General features: G+C 40.5%; 1 protein-coding gene across 1 annotated transcript; it reads right to left on the bottom strand.

Annotated features, from left to right (window-relative positions):
• Positions 1-7823: 7823 nt before the first annotated feature.
• Positions 7824-19815, bottom strand: cyb5a (cytochrome b5 type A (microsomal)). The gene is made up of 5 exons (XM_030079869.1): positions 19469-19815; positions 14782-14910; positions 12564-12593; positions 10162-10196; positions 7824-8828 (listed from the first exon to the last, which is right to left on the bottom strand). Exons 1-5 carry the CDS (start codon positions 19604-19606, stop codon positions 8744-8746), a joined length of 417 nt encoding a protein of 138 aa, XP_029935729.1. The 5' UTR covers positions 19607-19815; the 3' UTR covers positions 7824-8743.
• Positions 19816-20101: the final 286 nt, after the last annotated feature.

Here is a 20101-nt window from a genome sequence, read left to right as displayed (position 1 = left end):
TTGGTGGCGCACCGTGTTCCCTTCATGTCTTTTTCTTGTTGTTGTTGTCAGAGAACAGAGCCTCAGCAGAAAAACACAAACTCCTTTCCATCAACTCTTCAAAGCAGATGATGCTTTCTTGTTAAGGAGCCACAGGTTTGGCCCTTATTCTCTTTTCTGTGTTGAGGGACCAGAGGCCTGTTCTCACCCTGACAAACAGGAAACACTTTGCTTTCTGTTCAGGCTGGAAAAAGAAAAAGCCACAGGCCTGTTCAGGGCCCTGGGAACACAGGGGGCCTGCTCAGTTTGAAAACTTTTAACCCTCTACTGCACACAACTTGATGGGACATGATAAAAAATGATTCCACATTATTTCTTGGTTCATTTTGGGACACTTCACAGAGAAAACTGTGAACTCATTTGTTGTAAAACAATGCTTAGAGAACAATACAACACCAAAAACTCTTTTTGAAATGTCAACAAATAACTAAACAATATGCAAAAAAAAAACAATTGAAACATACTGACATATTTCATTTGATACAGCCGTAGGTTTCATGTATCATCATTTCATGTATGTTTTTTGTCACATGAAATTCTCCAAAAGAAATTTTTTGATGGCTTCCCAGTGTGCAAGAGGCATTACATCAGCAACATGTGAAATGCGGCTACTGTTGCTCCAAAACATGCGGGCGGCTGGAAGACCATATAATGACATATGGAGCACAGTGCCAAAGAACTGTTCACGTTCTTGAACAGTAAGCTTGAGTGGCTTGGCAGCATCGCATTGGATGCTGTACAGGTTTGACTCATCAACAATAAGTTCCAAGAGGTCATCAGAGAGAAGACCTTTGAAATATTGGTATGGAGACAGAATTTCATTGGCAGTAGAAGGGATGTATAACCATTAAGACTGTACTGGAGAAACAGTGGTGTGACATGTTTTCCATCGAGGTGTCTTGGAAGAACTACTTTTGCCGAACAGGCCAATCCTGTTCTTTTCCTCCATAGAAAAATACTGTGTCCATTTTCTGTCAAAATGTGTTAAAAGAAGTAAAATTTAAGACATACAAATATATTTAGATCTCATACTGTGCATGTGGCATGTAATTACATCCAAATACACAGTTAGCAAAGACATCTATTGAAAAGTAGCCCTTATCGCACAACGTTGCCCTGAGGCCTTCATAAAACCTGGCAAAAGTCCTCTCTACACCTTCATGCACACACACACATTTTTTATTTACAGTTTTTGTCATTTTAAATAAGATTAAAAAAGCAAATAATCTTACCTTCTTCTCACACCATGTGCGCGTGTGTCAGAAAAGGAAGTCTCACCCTCAAATGATGCTTGATAGAGAATCCCAAACTTTACTGGACTATTATTTGATACTTTTTCTGTCATTCTAGCTGGCTGCAATTATTTAAAGAGACATACATTGGTCACAGGGCTTAAGAAAACTTTACGTTGCCTGAGGGCAACGCTGTGCAGTAGAGGGTTAAGAGCTTTGCATTTTTTTATGAATTTAATTTATTCATTTGTTCATTTTCCAGTGGCGGGTTTCATACATACAGATCAGTCTGTATGTATGAAACGGCTTTAAAAACGTGGTGTCTGACGTGTAGAACTGGCTAACTTTTGTTTTTTAGGCTACTATAAAGAAAATGATCACTGCTTTTATTTACTTTTAAAATTTATTTCTAACAGATGAACTCAACAGTGAAAAATGCAGCTTGAAAATGGCGCCAGACAAAAGTAGCGACTCACGGCAGAAGCAGAAGTTTCTTTCTTTCTTCCACTCATTCTTTCTTTCTTTCTTTCTTTCTTTCTTTCTTTCTTTCTTTCTTTCTTCCTTTCTTTCTTTCTTCTTGGACTTGAATGCAAACAGAAATCCTCTCCTGACGTCCGACCGTCTGCAGCTCTTCTACATCATGACGGTGTGACAGAAGTCCAACACTGATAATGACGATGAGCCTCCTGGTCGCGGCTCGTCCAAACCGTCAACCAAACTGTCACTTTCACTTGTGCTGCGTTCACGTCCTCATCGGACTCATGGGATAAATCAGCAGCTCCCACCTGCATCCCTGTGCTTTGAGACTCTGGACGTCATGAGATTATAATCTGATGCCGTGAAGTCTTTGGCCAGTAATCTCACACTGTTCGCTGTTTCATTTAAACACCCGCAGAGGAAAACAAAGCATCTGGGGACAAAAATCTCATCAAATGTGACTTTTACTTTGAAATGTCCCGCTGTGGCCCGCTGAGGTTTGAACAGAGCAGATTTGTGTTCATTCACAGAAAACTCCGTGCCGTGAGCTGACGTTCTGAAACGTCACTTCGTGTTAAATTCCGACTTTATCGGACGATTTGGTGAGGCGTTCACGTGCACTTCCTGCCGGGAAGCTAAACTGTCTGATAATCCCGACACCACCCGAACGCGACACGACTCAGCTGACGTCACATGCCCACCTCTGACTGTCTGTCTCTCTCTCTCTCTCTCTCTCTCTGTGTGTGTGTGTGTGTGTGTGTGTGTGTGTGTGTGTGTGTGTGTTTGTGTGTTCAGGTGTTTGTTAGTTTGAAAAGCAGAGTGTTTGTTTTCCTCTCAGCTCTCATAAACACACAGTGAGGTGATTTTCAGTTGGTTCTGGTTTTGTTGAAAAGGCTCTGAGCCGCTCCTCTGCCACCCATTCCTAAAGCTTGCAAAGAGATCATCTCCTGTGGTTCAAGGGGTGTCACAGCCAACGCTGCAGTTGTAGGAAAAGTGGCATGCAATGAATGGAATCATGCAGCTGCAGAAAACTTGGCAATTCCTGCCAGAACACTGGAGAGGAGGAGGAGGATTGGGAATAAATATAGCCTATGTGTGCATATCTAGCCTACCTCTCCACACCATGGATGTATAAAACATACATTAGTAAATAAATGGTTAAAATTCAGATAAATAAGTAAATAAATAGTTAAAATATTGTAATCAACCTTGTTCCTAAACATATTTCAAGTAAATTCTTCAGAATATCATCAACCTGTTTCATGGTCCTCTTTTGTTCATGAATTATTCATTATCCGAGGCAACAATTTTAACCATGTACATTGAAGTCAAAGTCCATTTTCTGTGGTCTTGATCTTAAATCTGAGCATGGCATTGAATTCCCCATATGTGAAAACCCATAAAAGCACATTACATTCAGGTATTTACCTTGTACAGTCAAAACGAAAAGTGATTAATTAGATATCCACCAGGCGGCGGCCGCCGCCATTTTGGTTTCTTCATTTTGAGGTATTATGGGACATTTTTGAGCCTGGCATAGAGAATATTTGAATTCAGCACCCTTCAAAAAAAACCAAAACGTTGTATGCCAAAAATTAACATGATTTGCCTTCGGGACTTTAAATAAGCACATTTTCCAAAATCCTGCCTGGTCTAAACAGAAAAACAGCTTTTGGATCAGGTTCTGAATCCCCACCTTGTCTGGATGTGGAAGAATGTGTTTAACTGGATGAATGCAAAGCCGTGTGTTGATTGATGAGACATAATTCACTGACATCACAGGGTTCTTGCACCTTTTCTTAAGTCAAAGTCCAGCACTCCACCAGCGTTTCAAGCTGCTTTTTCAAGCTTTTCCAGCTGTGGTAAATTAAATATACTCAGAATGATTATTACACTTCTTCATCACATTAAATCAGATGTTACTGTGCTATAGAAAACCAAATTATGTTTAGTGAGATTATTCTACAGAAGGGGGATAAATTATTATTTATTACACTTCCTATTACACTAACCCTAACCCAAGAAGGGGAAGTGTTCCCCAACAGCCACTCGGCTGCACCCGGTCACCAAGAAAATGTGTGTGCGCATTCAAACTCAGATTTTGTAATAGCAATAGGTGGTGTGTGAAAGAGAGAACAGTATAAAAAGGCTGTAAGAACTGTAAGGGTAGACACTCAGACAAAGGTAGTTAGTAGTTAGGCGTGTCTTCTCATCACCGACTTAAACAAACTTCATTTGGAGTAAACCCTTTGAGGCTTGAGGTTTGGACCCTTTTTAAATGGAGAGCTGGTCCAGACCACCTGTACAGAGGTAACTAACGTGGTAACTATAAATACCTGCAGGCAATACCTGAAACTATTTCAAACTTGCTTTGAAATTCACAGTACACCTGGTCCAAAGTGAATCAAATCAGCAGGATCTCCTTGTTCCTGAATCCCATGTCAGAGTAGAATCTGCTGAGGGGATCAGCTGCAGGCCTGAGACACGGCCAGCAGGGGGCAGCACAGGTGGAGCCTTTAGAAAAGTATAAGAGTATAAGGTAACTGTAAGTAAATTTGTGTCTTTATAATCTCAGAATTGTCAGATTTATTTCTCATAAATTACTGAGCTCCCTGTTTTTTCCTCCCTACAGTAACCCAAGTACACCAACACAAAAATGAGGTTTTATTTAAGGAACGCTGAACTCTTTGCTGATGAAAAATGCACTTCATATTAAGTTTGCTTGGCTAATACAGCACGGTGATTACTGTCTAAAAAAATACACATAATGAAATGAAATGCCATGAGACAAAGTGAACAGAGGACGAGTGTGAGGGAGCGAGCGGCTTACTGCACATGGCCTTGCTGGGGTTGACCTGCTGCCCTGTGAGGAACTGCTGCAGCTTCCTGATGTCCACTCTGGCGTGGGCCATCGAGTCCGGGTCCCTGCCCTGAGACCGACCCCCGTCCTGGGACCCTTCACCACCTGGAGGAGGAGGAGGAGGAGGGAAGGAAGGTAGGAAAGAGGAGAGGAGAAGACAGGTAGAAGGAGATTAAACCCAAGAAGGGAAGGAGGCAAATAAGGAGGGAGAGAAGTGATAGAGGAGGAGGAGAGGATAAGGAAAGGTGACCGGTAAGGGAAACAAGGAGGAGGGAAGCAGAGGAAGATGAGGAAGGAGGAGGAAAGGAAAGAAGGGAGGAAGGAAGACAAAAGAAATTATAGCTGCTGCGCAGCAATGGTTGGGGCCGGGCAATTTTAGGCAATTCTGAGCAACAAGTGGAGAATAGGAAGATGAAAAGAAAGGTGGCATTTTAATGTGCATTTTGCATCAGTTGAGGCTTGAACGCACAGTTTCTGGCATGCAGGACAAGGCTTTAACTCACTGAGCTAATTGACAAGTGCCAGTTCATGTGAGGCTTCACAAATTGACTAAGCCAGTCACATGACAGCAGCTGCCTATGCATGGAAAGGCTGATTTCAAACCACTGTAAAAAAAAAAAAAAAAAAAAAAAAAAAAAAAAAAAATCAGTCATAAAGACAAAAATCTGACAGTGATGATCTGGCATGGGACTGGACCTTTGTGCAAAGTTTGGTGAATTTTGGCATGTGGGAATGTTGCACAAGCTGAGGCTTGAACTCACAATCTTTTAACACCGAGGCCTGGCCTCTATCTCACTGAGCTAAAACTTCACATGCAGCTTCACAAACTGACTGAGCCAATCACTGACCTGCAGGACAGCAGCCAGCCATGCATGGAAGGGCAGATTTTAAACAGCTGTCAAAAATTCAGTTATTAAGACAAAAATCTGAAAATAAACATATTGCATCTAGCAGCATGGAGATGTTGATCATTTGTTTTTAGCAATGATTGATTTGCTCCATAAGTGAAAAACTGATGTTTAAAAATGCCATTCTTGCATTGACTCCAATTGTTCACATGAGAGCAAAATTCAAAATGCTGTCAAAAATTCAGTTTTTGAGATACAGTTCTGAAATTTGCCACACATCATCTACCATGACTCTAGAATTTTGTCCTTTTTTCATGAACATTGAAGATTTATTTAGCAAGAATTTACTAAGTGTATGTTTATAGTACCGTTTACAGTCAAACATTTTGATGCACTGTAGGCTCAATTTTTGATAAATCAAAAATCTGTGTGGATCGTTTGTGTAGGACAGTCTGAAGATGCTCTGTAGCAAGTTTGGTGACATTTGAGCAAAAATTGTGGAAGGAGATAGGTTTAATAAGTTTTACAGTTTTTGAAAAAAACAGAGTGATGGACTTCATAATCTGCAATAGGTTTGAGTGCACAAAAGTTTCTTCAGTATTGGGGCTACAGTTTGATGAAAGTTGTGAAGTTGTAGCACATATGGTTGATTTGTTATGGATTTTCAAAGTTTTGAAGTTTAAAGGCTTGCTATAGCGCCACCATCAGGTCTATTGGCTTGTGTTTGCATCTGAGGTAATCTGACATGGGACTGGACCTTTGTGCAAAATTTGGTGATTTTTCGTGCATGGGAAGTAGGACTTCCTCGGAAGAAGAAGAAGAAGAAGAAGAAGAAGAAGAAGAAGAAGAAGAAGATTCACGAATACAAGAGGGTCCTGGCAGCCCTAATAAAATGAAAAGAGATAGAAAGACATGAAGGAGGGAAGAAGAAGAAGAGGAGGGCGGGTGGGAAGACACGAATAAGGGAATGAAAGAGTAAAGTGACAAGCAAAAAAAAAGTAAGTTTTTACTTTTGACTGCACTCCATTTCTCCAACTTCAGCTCCTCGGCTCCTGAGCCCAAAGGACACGGAGCTGTGAGAACATCACATCACCTCTTCCAGGTTAATGCAGCAACAACTTGACACTCTGAGAGAGAGCAGGCGTCACATGTGCTCACTTTTCACACCTCAGGCCATTTTACTACCAAAACCTGTGGCTGCTACATTTACAGTGACGACTATGAGGAGATTATTGGAGCAGAATTATTGGGAAATGTGTGTAGAGAGTTGTGTAAATGTATATCAGTCTCTGTGTGTGAAATCAGATTTGAAAATGTGCAAATGAATGCGTACTGAAATCTGTGAATGTGTACAGGAATCTGCACGTGTGTACTCAGAATCTATGACCACATTTACAGATTCATCTCCACATTATACACTTACAAAACTAAATAGCGATTTGGAGATAACACAGATTTCTATTCCACATTTCTCAATTTGATCTCTCTCTCTCTCTCTCTCACACACACACACACACACACACACACACAGCTTCATGGGTTTGCTGATGGAGCGAAGGTTTTCATGTGATGCTGCTGCAGGCCCACAAGGTGGCGCCGTCAGACTGCTGGAACATGCAGGATTTATTTATTTCACACTGCAGTTGTTTGACTTGAGCAGGCCTGTGGGATGAATCAGCTTCATGAACGTAATTGTAAAAAAGTTATTAATCATAAATGCTGCTAAAAATAAGGTGATAATCGATTGATCACTGACTAAACTGCATTTCCACTCCTGACAAAATGACAGTTTCTGAGTCAAGCTGTCGATTTACACACAGAGGTGTTATATTTCCAACTTTTCAGCAATTCAAAATGAAACCTCTGAGGTTTACGGCCGGTTTGAGGCTGTGAGAGTTTCTTCTTCATTTGTATAGTTTTCCAGCCTGCAGGGCGAGGCAGTGGGTTTTATTTTCTGACAGAGAGAGAGTGTGAGTGTGTGTGTGTGTGTGTGTGTGTGTGTGACAGGGAGGAGAAAGCAGGTTTCCAGGTCTGCTCGGTTGCTTTTTCCTTTAGTAATTTTTATTATAAAAACAAAACAAAAAAAAAAGCTGCACAATTACAATAAGTGTGGATGGGGCTTTTTCCTTCCTTTGCTCTCAGCTTTAACCCTTAGAAATCTAATCGACATCAGGTTTCTTGTTGAAAGTGTTGAAAATGCAGCCGCAGGAAACATGAGGACAAAAAGGCGATGAGCAGCTTTAGGAAGAAATGACCCCAAAATCTGCAAGAACTTCACGAAAGGTTACGAGAAGCTCGATCATCATCAGGTGAGTAAAGCTCAGATTTTTTTCACGATGGGAAGAAAACAGAGTCGACATCCGAAACGTCTGGGTTTCTGCTTTAAGAAAGAGTCGCAGCATCTTTTAATTACAAAGTGTAGTAGTCAACAGTGTGATTTCAGGCTCTTTTTCTGTGCAACTTCACAGCAAATCATCTGTGGAGACAATGTGCCCCTAACCTTCAACACACACGTCTCTAAACATCATCTCTGTCTGACCTGTATCTTCTCTGCAGGCTCAGGGCCACGGTGCGTCTTCTGTGTTCAGCCACAAACATGAAATATGACATTGCATCGTGCAGGTCTGCGTTGCTTTTTGAGGGTTTTCTGACGATCTGTGAAATCTGCAATAACACCGCGATGCTGCTGGGCTGCATTCCTGTGTTGGGCCCAAAGCCATTTACAGCTTACAGTCAGTTACAAAGATACAAGGTAAGACGAAAAAAAATAATAATTATACATTCATCGCATTTCTACAAAATTATCCAGGCATATTCCAAAATATATTTCCATATGTAGCTAAATAACACATTTTTAAAGACCATTCATATTTAAATCTCTGACAATGGCAAGCTAAGCTCAACAAGGTAAACGACTTCATTAGCATGATGCCACGTGATTGGTTGGATATAGTGTGAAATGAATCTTGGGTATTGTAGTTCGGTGACGTAAGCGGTGCAGCGTAGAACTAGTGATCCTAGAACGGACGCTTCCTGAGCTTCAGCGGATCATGAACACACAGGCGCTGAACACCCGCTGACGTGAACGGGAGCGTCGGTTCTAGGAGCGCCGGTCTACGCCGACGGCCGCCGAGGAGTCCAACCACTGGCCAGTGCAGCTGTCAATCACAAGCTGGGGGGGGTTCTGATTGGTCCGAGGGGTGATGGCGGCAGCGCCTCCTGATGTCTTCACTGTGGTATGTCTGATGATGATGATGATGATGATGATGATGGTGGAGGTGATGATGTCACTGGTCCTCTGCGGTGTACATGCGGTACATCAACGTGATGATGGTCGCCACCAGGCACGGGATCAACCAGTTAGACCACCAGCTGGACAGGACACACAACCGGTCAGTTACACCAACCAGCAAACACAGAAACTAACTAACTAAACTGTTACCCAGCAACTAGAGAAGAAAAAAAAAACAAAAAACAACCGGTCACACATACCAATCAATAAATAAACACAGTAACCGATTAACCAGTCAGACTGACAACTAGAGAAGAAAAACATCTTGTTAGATATAACAACCAACTAACTAATTAACTAATTAACCAGTAAGTCCAGTTGGAGAGGAAAAGCAATTTGTCACATACACCCACCAACTAACTAACTGGCAATTTAACGAATTAACAGTTAGACAACAACTAAACAACAAAAAAACAACTTGTTAGATGTTCCAACAAAGAAACAAAGTAATTAATTAGCCAGTCAGACTGACAACTAGAGAGGAAAAACATCTTCTTAGATACAGCAACCAACTACCAAACTAACCAATTAATAAGTTAAACGACAACTAGAGGAGAAAAACAACCAACTAACAAATTAACTAACTGACCAGCTAGTCCACCAACTGGAAAAGAGGAAAGACAACTCATTAGATTAAACGAACTAAGAACTAATTAACCAGCTAGACGACAGCAAGAGAAGAAGAAAATCAACTCATCACATATAATGAGCAACTAATAAACAAAGTAACTAACTAATTAAACTAATTAAGCGGGCAGATGGCAGGACTACCAGCTGGAGAGGATAAACAATAAACGATTACATAAACTGAGTACCAGTTAACAGAAGAATGAACCCTATAAAGCCTGAACTATGAAAGAATTGGCAGAAAATTCCAATTTTTTGAAACTGAACCCTTTATTTAGTCCTATAACAAAATGTAAAAAAAAAAAAAAAAAAAAAAGATTTTTCATAAAATATGTTATTACATACGATTTTTCTGTTGTATCATATATGACAGTACTTGAAGTGCCAATGGTCCAGGGTGAACAGGGGAAGTGTTCAAAGGTACACAACAGTATTTTGGTCAAGTATTGATCAAACTGAAACGGAATGTGTTATTTGATGATGTGTATCATATATGATACAAATGGCTTTATAGGGTTAACCAGTTGTACAGATTTATTAAACCATTAACCGACTGACATGGTTAAGCCGTCGGTCCACAAACTGAAGGACTGAAAAAAAAAAAAAAAAAACTCCTCCTCATGGACTGACCGGTCAACAAACTGACACCCTCAGCATGATTTTATTGTTTCCTGACCGTGACAGATATTTTAAAAACCAGCGGGACAGATCGCTGGAAATCAAACTGACACGGGAATATCTTTATGAATTCAGTTTTCCGATAAAGAGGCGAGAGAGTGTGTGTACCTGGCCTGGTCCTGCACAGTGGTCACCAGCGACTCCTGCACGAAACACAAAACACACACTTCACTGTTTGGACTACTAAACATGTAATAAACATCACCATCATCACATCATAATAATAACAGAATAACTGAAATGCCACATGTTATGTACATTTGCTACTTTCATCAGTGTGTTCTGTGAATTTGGTGATGGGAAAATTCCATGCCAGCATCTAAATTAGTTAAATGGCTAAAAAGTCCCGTTTTAGTCTTGTTTTTTAATTTTGTTTTTTAATCTACTCTTGTTAGGCAGGAATAAGATTTCTCATTACGCAGTGAAAAGTACTTCGAGGCTGAGCTGAGTCTGGAGTCTGGCCGTGTTCACACAGGCAGCTCACATGCATGTGCATTAGATTGACTGTTATTATTATTATCACGTCAGATAAAGTCATGTGATCATATGTGGTTTGAAATGTGATTTGAACCCCATCTGCAAATCACTTTGAGTGCTGTGGTGAGTTTAAAGTTTTTTTTTTTTTTTTTTGAGGTCTAGATGGAGGACCCAAAAAAAAAAAAAAAAAAAAAAAAAGCGGTGTGAGCGTGTGCTGATGTGAGAGACTGGAGCCAAGCAGCAGCCCCTCGCCGCTGCAGAGCCTGGCAAACAGGCTGGGTCTGTCATGAGGAGCTCACAGCACATTCAGATATCGATTGATCGATCGATGGATCACCCTGGAGGACAAGCGGCTCCACGCCGGGCTTTATTCTGCAGCTCCACATGCACACAGGAAGTTGTGCTCCTCGTTTTTTTTTTTCTGGTGGCCTTGTTTTAGCCAGGAAATGCAGCTGACGGCAGGAAGCGGCGTGGCAGGAAGCGGCGTGGCAGCGCTGCGACTTCCTGCGGCGTGGAAACAGAAACGCTGTGGAGTTTCTGCTCAGGGAGGAGATGCAGCAGCCAAGCGGTGAAGTTTTAATGAGGCGTGGTTTGAAAAAAAAAAAAAAAGAAAAAAAAAAAAAAAGCACACCCATCCTTTAATATGAAGAGTGTTGTGGTTCTGGATCAGGGCTGATGGCCGGTGCTGCAGAAGCGACACTGAACAGGTGAATTTTTCGTGCGAGGCTGATCAGGTGCCGCTGGATGGCGTGTTACTCACCGTGCAACAGCGCCGCCTCCACAGTTTGACTTTTACTGCTTTAAAACAAAGTGCAGCGGTGAGTCTGGGCTGTGAGAGAGCCACCAGAGCTCATAACACCATCCCAACCTCGGACACACTTCTCATCTCAAAATTAAACCCTTGTCATGGACTTAAATGAACAAGATGACCACTTTTCATCTCACGCTAACAGAAATCACCAGTTTGTCATATTCAGTCCATCCCAGGAGTTATTTTGTGATCAAATCTTTAAATTCATCCTTTTCTGTGTCCCTTTCCCTCAATCTGCCTCATCAGCTTTAAGTCAAGTGGTCGTTTTCTACACTGAGGTTCCAAAGGAAGTCCAACACATTCCCATGACTGCACGTCTACATCCATGAGTCACGGACGCTCTAACAGCAGAGACATTTGGGCTGCAAGCTGAAGAATGACAAATTCAAATGACAATTATTCCAAACTCTCAGAAATAATTTGCAACGACAAGCTAGCAGTGCTCAGCTCGCTGAAGCCTCATCAGATCCAATAAACAACGGCTACTTTTGGGCCAAAAAGTGGGAAAAGGGGATGAAATCACACACAAAAAAAAAAAAATCCCGTGCTTATCCATGCAGCCTCCGACTGGTTGGTTCAATTATGTAGATTTCATCATCAATAAATAATGAATATGCAACATCATCAACTGTGATCATTTCTCTCCTCTTTAAAATTTCCAGGAGTTTTTCAAAACCTTACAGATAATTATTACTATTATCCAAAACTTTTTCCAGGCCTGCAAAATGCAATTTCAAGTTTCCGTAACAGAACGCAGAATGCATGTTGACTTTCCTGCAAAATCAAAGTGTTTCCATTCTTTTAAATGTGCAAAGTGACAAGTCTCATTAAAAAAAAAAAACAAAAAAAAAAAAACAGGTGGAAGGAAACCACAGGTATGACTGCAGCCATTATGTCTTGTTGCTGCAGTGCATTCTGGTCTATGGAGGCTGCAGCAGTGCATGCTGGTCTATGTGCTGCTCCTGCCTGATGGTTGAACGGCGGCTCTAAAGAGGAAGGCCTCGCTCTCTGATTGTGACGGACCGACACCAAAACCCTGACCACGTTTTAAAACATCTGGATGGGACGTCTCCTCGTCTGCGATCCGGAGGAGACAGACACCAAACGTCATGAGGAAAAAGGCACATCGCCGACAGCTGGTGAGTTGCAGGTTTGTTTTTTTTTTTTTTAGTGGATTGGCCCTTTAATTGTCAGTAACCCCCTGGCAAAACATTTCACTTACTGGTGGTCTGGCGATCTTGTCTCTGTCATCCTGCAGAGAGAGAGAGATTCAATATTATATTAAATATGATGAGAACGTCTTTACAGGAAAATCACTGAGAGGAACAGGAGAAAGGGTCATTCTGGACGAGCTGATCCTCGGAGGGATTTCAGTTCTGTGGATGTGACATGTTGAGAGTAAAAAACTGAACCTGTCTGTCTGCTCGCCTGTCTGTGCTGCGTGCACACGGCGCGGCCATGTTTACCCTCCTGCAGACTTTGTACGCAAAACCTGCTTGAATAAATAATTACGACCGGTTCCCCGACTCCTCTTTTGCTCGGGTTTGGGGGGTCTGAGGAAAACCTTGGAAAAATAAACACAAACTTATGTGAGTGTGTGTGAATGTGTGTTTGTTTTAAACGAAGAGTAAGCGTGTGTCCTGCGGGCTGGGCGGAAACGATGACAGCTTCCTGTCTCACACCCCCTCCTCTCTGAATGTAGCTCAAAGCTGTTAGACATTTATCCTGTTTTCTCCTTTTACCCTGACAGTGGGCTTCACTTGGAAAAAAAATCTAAAAAAAAAAAAAAAAAAAAACAACAACAAAAACAACAACAAAAAAACGAATCTAAAAAAATCTAATCTAAAATAAAAAAAAATCTAAAAAATGTGATCTAGAAAAAAATCGAATCTAAAAAAACGAATCTAAAAAAAAATCGAATCTAAAATCTAAAAAAAATCTAAAAAATGTGATCTAGAAAAAAATCTAAAAAAAATTGAATTAAAAAAACTCTAAAAATGTAATCTAAAATCTAAAAAAATTAATAATGTAATCTAAAATCTAAAAAAATCTAATCTAAACACTAAAAAAAAATCGAAAAAATGTGATCTAGAAAAAAAATCTAATCTAAAAAAATGTAATCTAAAATCTAAAAAAAAAACAACAAAAAAAAAAACCGAATCTAATCTAAAATCTTTAAAAATAAATCTAAAAAAATGGAGGCACAGCTGGTTGGTAGATTTGTGCATTTATATGTGGGCGTTCTGTATATTATGGTAAAATTAGTCCTTGCGCGCGCAGACACACACACACACACACACTCATAAGGGTTAGGAATCACTTGGTAAGCTGCAATATGATTTGATACTATCGTGATATTTTACACATGATAGCGATGGTATTGCTGAAGTGATTCGTGAAATATTGTGAGACAATCAGCTGTGAAACGGAGGAAATAAAAGTTCTGTGGAGGAGGCAGGATAGTTTTGCACAGAGCAGGAGTCGGGGGTGTTTTCAGGGTTTGAAGCTGCACGGCGGTGGCGAGCGTGTCAGAACCGCTCCAGGTCAAACAGCTGCAGGCGGGGAACAACACACGACACACAGGAACTCAAACGCACATCTGTGGAAGTTCAGTTACAAACTCAAATATTGATCCTTGGCAGCTCTGATCACGTCTGCCCAGAGGAGCGAGAGGAGGCGTCGCGGCACACACAGCACTAACCAACCAGCAAAATATCCAACCAGCAAGACATCAAACCAGCAAAACATCCAGATTTGTTCATCGGCAGGTTAAACAGATCCTCCGATCCATATTCCGATCTATATTCACATACATGTTACAACAGGTATGTAGAGTCAGTTGTCAAATTGGAATTAAAGATATGGTGAGCTGCACCATTTTCTCCTCTGCACGTCCAGAGGTTCAGTTCCTTTGGGTAGCATTTCCTGTTAGCTTAGCATAAAGACTTGAAGTCTATGGGAGTCGTTAGCCTGGCTCTGTCAAACTGAAAAAAATAAACCTTCCAGCAGCTGTGAAGCTGTCTGGTTTACACAGTGGGTCATGTGGAGTTGAAATACATGGCTTATTTTGTCTTATTCTTATTTTTTCACTTTAACGGAGCCAGGCTAACGACTCCCATAGACTTCAAGTCTTTATGCTAAGCTAACGGGGAATTCTACCCATAGGAACTGAACCTCTGGACGTCCAAAGGTGGAAATGGTGTCCAACATCTGGTCTCAGGCGGTGGAAGTCGGGAAAAGGGGATTTTGACCAAAACGTTACAATATTCCTCTAAGCTTGGAAAGTGCTGTATAAATGAAATTATCATCCATATCAAGCTAACGAGCGCCACGTGTTTAAAACGCTCCTCCTCTTCCTCTGGCTGACAAATCATTCAGAGAGCTGGGATGAGGGGTTTGGAGGTGATGCGTTCAGGTGTGGAAAGCGGCGTGGGACTAACCGGGTGCAGCTCTCCGATCAGCATGTCGCCGGCCATGTGCCGGGCGTCCGTGGAGTGACCGACGTCCTCGAAGCTCTCGGTGGCGTCGCCCCCCGCCTGCTCCCTCAGCACCTCCTCGCCTCCCGGGTGCTGCCACACAGAGCACAAAACACAGTCACACACACACACACACACACACACACACACACACACACACACACACACACACACACACACACACACACAGCGCTGAGACTTTCTGAGCTTCACCCCATCCTGCAGAACCTCAACAGAACCAAACCTGGCTGAATGGTCTCTTACAGGACGGGAGGAGGTCAAAATAAATCAAATAATAATAATAATTAAAAAAAAAAAAAAAAAAAAAAAAAAAAGATCTCAGGCCGAGTTGAGAAAAATGATCAACCCTTTGAAAACTGAGCAAACTGGCCTGAGTTCTTTCATAAACATAAAAGGACGCAGGGATCAACTTAGTAAGAAATGAAATAAAATAAAATAAAATGAGAAAAACTATAATGAGAAAAAATGGAAATGACCGAAAAATTGGAAAAAAGAAAAGGAAATTTTTATTTTTTTAAAATGATAAAATTTAAGGAAAATATATCCAGAAATATGATTATATATAAAAAATTATATTACAGGACAAGATATTTTCTTTGTCCTGTTGTCCTGGTTTAGATTTTTTTTTTTTTTGTTGGTATGTTTATTTATTGATTTATTTAGGTTTCTGAATTTCAGTTAATTTCAATGTTTGTTTATTTTTTTTTTCCTCTGATGTTTTTGACAGAAATGAGATGAACGTGCTTCGGGTTCAAAGCGTTAACGTGTGCTCTTGATAAGAAATGACCCTAGAAAGAAAGTTATAAGAAATTTGCAAAAGGTTACGCTGCAGGGAAATCATCTTTTTAGGAGGTCAGAGGTCAGAGGTCAGACACAGAGCTGGTAACGGGCCAGAATCTGCCTTCAAAATAAAAGTCAGGCTGCTACAACAGGCTGCCACACACACGCACGCATGCACACACACACACACACACACACACACACTGTCTTCTAGAAAACAAGCAGAGCGATGGGCAGCCGTCCCGTTGCTGCCGCCTCGCGCCCTTTGAGCTCTGTGCTCCGCTATCAGCGAGCAGGAAAACAAAAACACCACAATAAAAGTGAACAAGTCCCACAAAAACACCGTCCACAGATCCTCATCTCCAGAAACACTTTTTGTTTTTTAAGACTCACAGGAACCAGCTGCTGGAAAACAAAAACATCGTCCGCCTGCTTTCCTACAGACAACATCTGATAAATAATTTTTAATTTTTTTTATAATTTTTTAGTCATATTTCATATTGTTTCATTTGTTCTCTTGTGGTCATTTTCTACCATTGAGGTATTCACACTGATTTCCCATCTAATGGACTTTTTTAAAATTTATTTTTATTTTTTATTTTTTATTTTTTTTTTATTTTAGGTAGCGGACCCATATAAGCCTTCTGGATTTCTGCCGCTCCCTGCATGTTTCCTCTTATCTCCTCGGTGTGTTGTTTGTTTGGTTGTGTGTTTTTCTAAAACAAAAATAAAATACAATAATATAAAGTAAAACAAAACTAAAACTAAACTAAACTAAAATGAGAAATACAATTTAAAAAATACATTACAATACAACGAATTTAAATAAAAATATAATTCAATAAAATAAAGCAAAATTATATTAAATTAAATAACTTAAAATACAAAATAAAATAATAAAATAAAATATGAAATAAAATATGAAATAAAATACAAAAAATAAAGCCAGAGCAACATGCTGGCCAGGAAGATTACAGTGTTTCTGTTTCAGGATTATTCAGCTCACATCAGTCAGAAACACAATATTCAGTATAAATCACGGCTGTTCAGCTTCGCCCGGCGTGACACAGCTTCAGACCTTTGTGCTAGAGTATCCCTCCTCTGTGTGTGTGTGTGTGTGTGTGTGTGTGTGTGTGTCTTCCTCCCTCTCTCTCCGCCCCGCTCCACCTGGGTCATTCTGAGTGTTTGGTTTACTACATTTTCATTTTGCAGTGGAGAAATGGAAACCACCGGCTGCAGAAAAGGGAGGAAAATTAAACAGCACTGATCAACTGGGACATTTTGGAGAGAGTACACTGAACAGTGCTTTAACTATACGTGTGTGTGTTTATGTGTGTGTGTGTGTGTGTGTGTGTGTGTATGCCCAGTGGGGGCATGCGTGTCCTCACTTGACCTACATGACCCAGTTTAAACTCCTCCCAGCTGTTTTATTGCAGCCCAGTTGCTGATCTCAGGCCCTTCACTTCCAGTGAGGAACACACTGACAATCAGTAATCATCAATATGTCTTTAACCCTTTAAAACCTGGATGGATGTCAGATTTCTTGTGTTTAAATGCTTTGAAACCGGGGCAAACTGGCATGAAAATTACCCTAATTAACCCTGACCCAAAGATTATGAGAATAACCTGGAAATCCAAAAAGACAGAGAGAAAATTATTACTAAATTCTATTTTTTAAAAAAATAACAGAAAACATCCACAAAACTATATTTACGATTATTAAAATGATATATTTAATATTATGCTGAGGGGAAATGCCTTTTTTTTTTTTTTTGCTTATTTTCAGATAATTTTCTTTTTTTCCTTTCTTTTTCAGGGCTTTTTTGGTTGTTTAATGTTTTTTTTTTTTTTTTTTTTTTTTTTTACTTTTTGGGCTAATTTTCAGATTTATTTTTAGGACTTTTTTTGGTTGCTTTTTTATTTATCATTATTATATATTTTACTTTTTGGGCTAATTTTCAGGTCATTTTGGGTTTTTTTCTTCAGGTCATTTTTGTTTTTTGTTACATTACATTTTTTTCTGCTAAGTTGCTCTTGCAGGTTTTTGGGAGAAACCAAACGAACGAGCTCAGGCTCAGTGTGTAAACTGAGCTCGCAGTGTGTGTGTGAGCTGAGAGGAAAGCTGACTACCTCATTTAAGGAGTGTGTGTGTGTGTGTGTGTGTGTGTGTGTGTGTGTGTGGATACCAAACCCTGCAGCAGGAAGGTTTCAGCCTTGATCGAGCTCATTTAGATAAACGCTTCATTTAAAATATGACCTGAAATGGGGCTGAGCCAACAGCAGGCCAAGGACCCAGCACACACACACACACACACACACACACACACACCTCACTTGACAAGACTTTATCCCACAGATCTCATATAGGACAATATTTTGTGAGGCTGTAACTCATCTTTCTCTCTCTGAGTGACTGATTAATCTTTCACTCTATAAATTATTAACAAGACAAAGTCCTGTCACAAGCCTCCAGCCCAAAGCGAAGTCTTCAAATTATTTCTTTAGTCTGACCAGCAGCCAAAAAAACAACCATACCCTAAAGTTATATCTGATAAAGATTCAACTGGAGACAAGTCAGACGATCAGAGAACCAGTGGCTGTTCAGAGCTGCTGTCCACTAACTGATCCACCTGCTGGCTGCTTCAGCGACACATATTCACATATTTGTGGTTACAGCCCCATATGACTTGACAGTGGTGTTCAAAGTGGGGCCCAGGGACCCGTAGGGCTCCATAAGGGCCTTCCCGGAGGTCATCAGTGAAATGAAGAATAGCTGTTGTTGTTTTTTTTTTTTTTTTTTTTTTTTTTTTTAATTCATTTAATTTATTTTTTACAATTCAATTCACTAGAAATTGCTAGAAGTGATTATTTGAACAGAATTTTAATCTCGTCATTTTGATTCTATTTGTTATGGCATCAAAGTAATTTAAAGCTTAACACAAATCAAAATATCTCTCTATATCAGGGTCCCTAAGGGCAAAATAATTTCAAATGGGGGTCTACAGATGAATTAAAAAAAAAAATACAAAAAAGTGTAAAAAACCCTGACTGAGAGAACACAGACAGGACATTTATTTTTATTTATTTATGTATTTATTTTATTTTATTTTATTTTATTTAGACAGGCAGGCCTGAAAAGTCTGGAAAAGTTTCTTCCTGATTTTTAAATGTTTAAGAATCACAGAGAGATGAGTGTTTTAATTAGGCTTGTACTTTGGGGTTAAATGGATGTGTTTTGGATATTTTCCAGTGTCTTTACTGTAAAATGAGAGTCCTATGAAACTGAAAGTATGTGAAGAGACGTGTTGCCAAGTCATGAGCATAAGAATAACAAAAGTTAGAAACCCCCCGACTGAGAGAGCAATTACAGAAGTTTTTTTTTTTTTTTTTTTCCCTGTAGATAAGGCAGTAGCAGATTGGGAAAGCTGTGATCTGATTAGACTGATCTAAACTGAGTGAAATGAAATGACAGCAGCAGTGGATTTAAAAAAAAAAAAAAAAAAAAAAAAAAAAAAAAGAAGCATGTGTAATTTGGGCTGGGGGTCCCCCGGGACTCCCTCCGGAACATCTGGTGACCCGGAGCCTGGAAACCAGCCTGGGACCTGCAGACCAGGTGAGTCTGACTTCATGCTGGTTGTTATCGCAGTCTAACCGGGCTCCATGTGGAAATGCTGCTGTGATCAAGGTTAACACTCTGGCTGATTGATTTTTTTTTTTTTTTGTTTTGTTTTGTTTTGTTTTGCATGTGGCCAAGTGAGTTTCCTGTCGTGTTGTCCCTGAGCTCTGCTGACAGAAACATGTCTTTAAATTCTGGCTGATTGGCTTTAAGCGCAGCGGGCGGCTTCCTCACCTCCTCCAGGAACTTGGTCACATCGTAGACTTTGTGGTTGATGATGATCCACGTTGATTTGAACGTGTTCTGCTGCTCGATCTCCGACAGTCTGTAATATCTGACTCCATCAGGACCCTCGCCTCCGTTTTCACCCATTTGTCTGCCGAAAAAATCCCGCAAAAATCCGAAAGCGAAGCGGCTGCGTGACGCCGGACGTCTTGAGCTGCGTTATATAATCCCACCAATTACGCCGGGATGGTGACTTTGCACATATGCAGCGACATTTACCCCAGTTTCTGTGAAGCCAGAGTCCCAAGTTTCATCCGAGAGTTCAACACCGTCAAGCCGGCGAGAATACAGCAGGAGACTTCCGGTGACAGCTTCCAAAATAAGAGCCCGCACACGAAACACCTGTTAACAATGCCAAAAGACACCCTTTTCACAGCACTCACGCCCATTCACAGCCATGCCAGCCTCCCCAAAGACAAAACAATGAACCCATTCCACCCTGGTAGAGCTGCTCCTGATTGGAAGGATGTGTCCTAACAAAAAAGAAAAGTAGAAGATACAATTTAATCTACAGCAGTCAAAAATAAGATGAAATGTCCCATGAAAGTGTCCTATTTTTACTAATAGCAGACACACTTTAAG

This window comes from Myripristis murdjan, chromosome 20 (assembly GCF_902150065.1).
Source record: "Myripristis murdjan chromosome 20, fMyrMur1.1, whole genome shotgun sequence".
Taxonomy (NCBI): Eukaryota; Metazoa; Chordata; class Actinopteri; order Holocentriformes; family Holocentridae; genus Myripristis; species Myripristis murdjan.
This window is presented reverse-complemented; position numbering and strand designations above follow the sequence as displayed.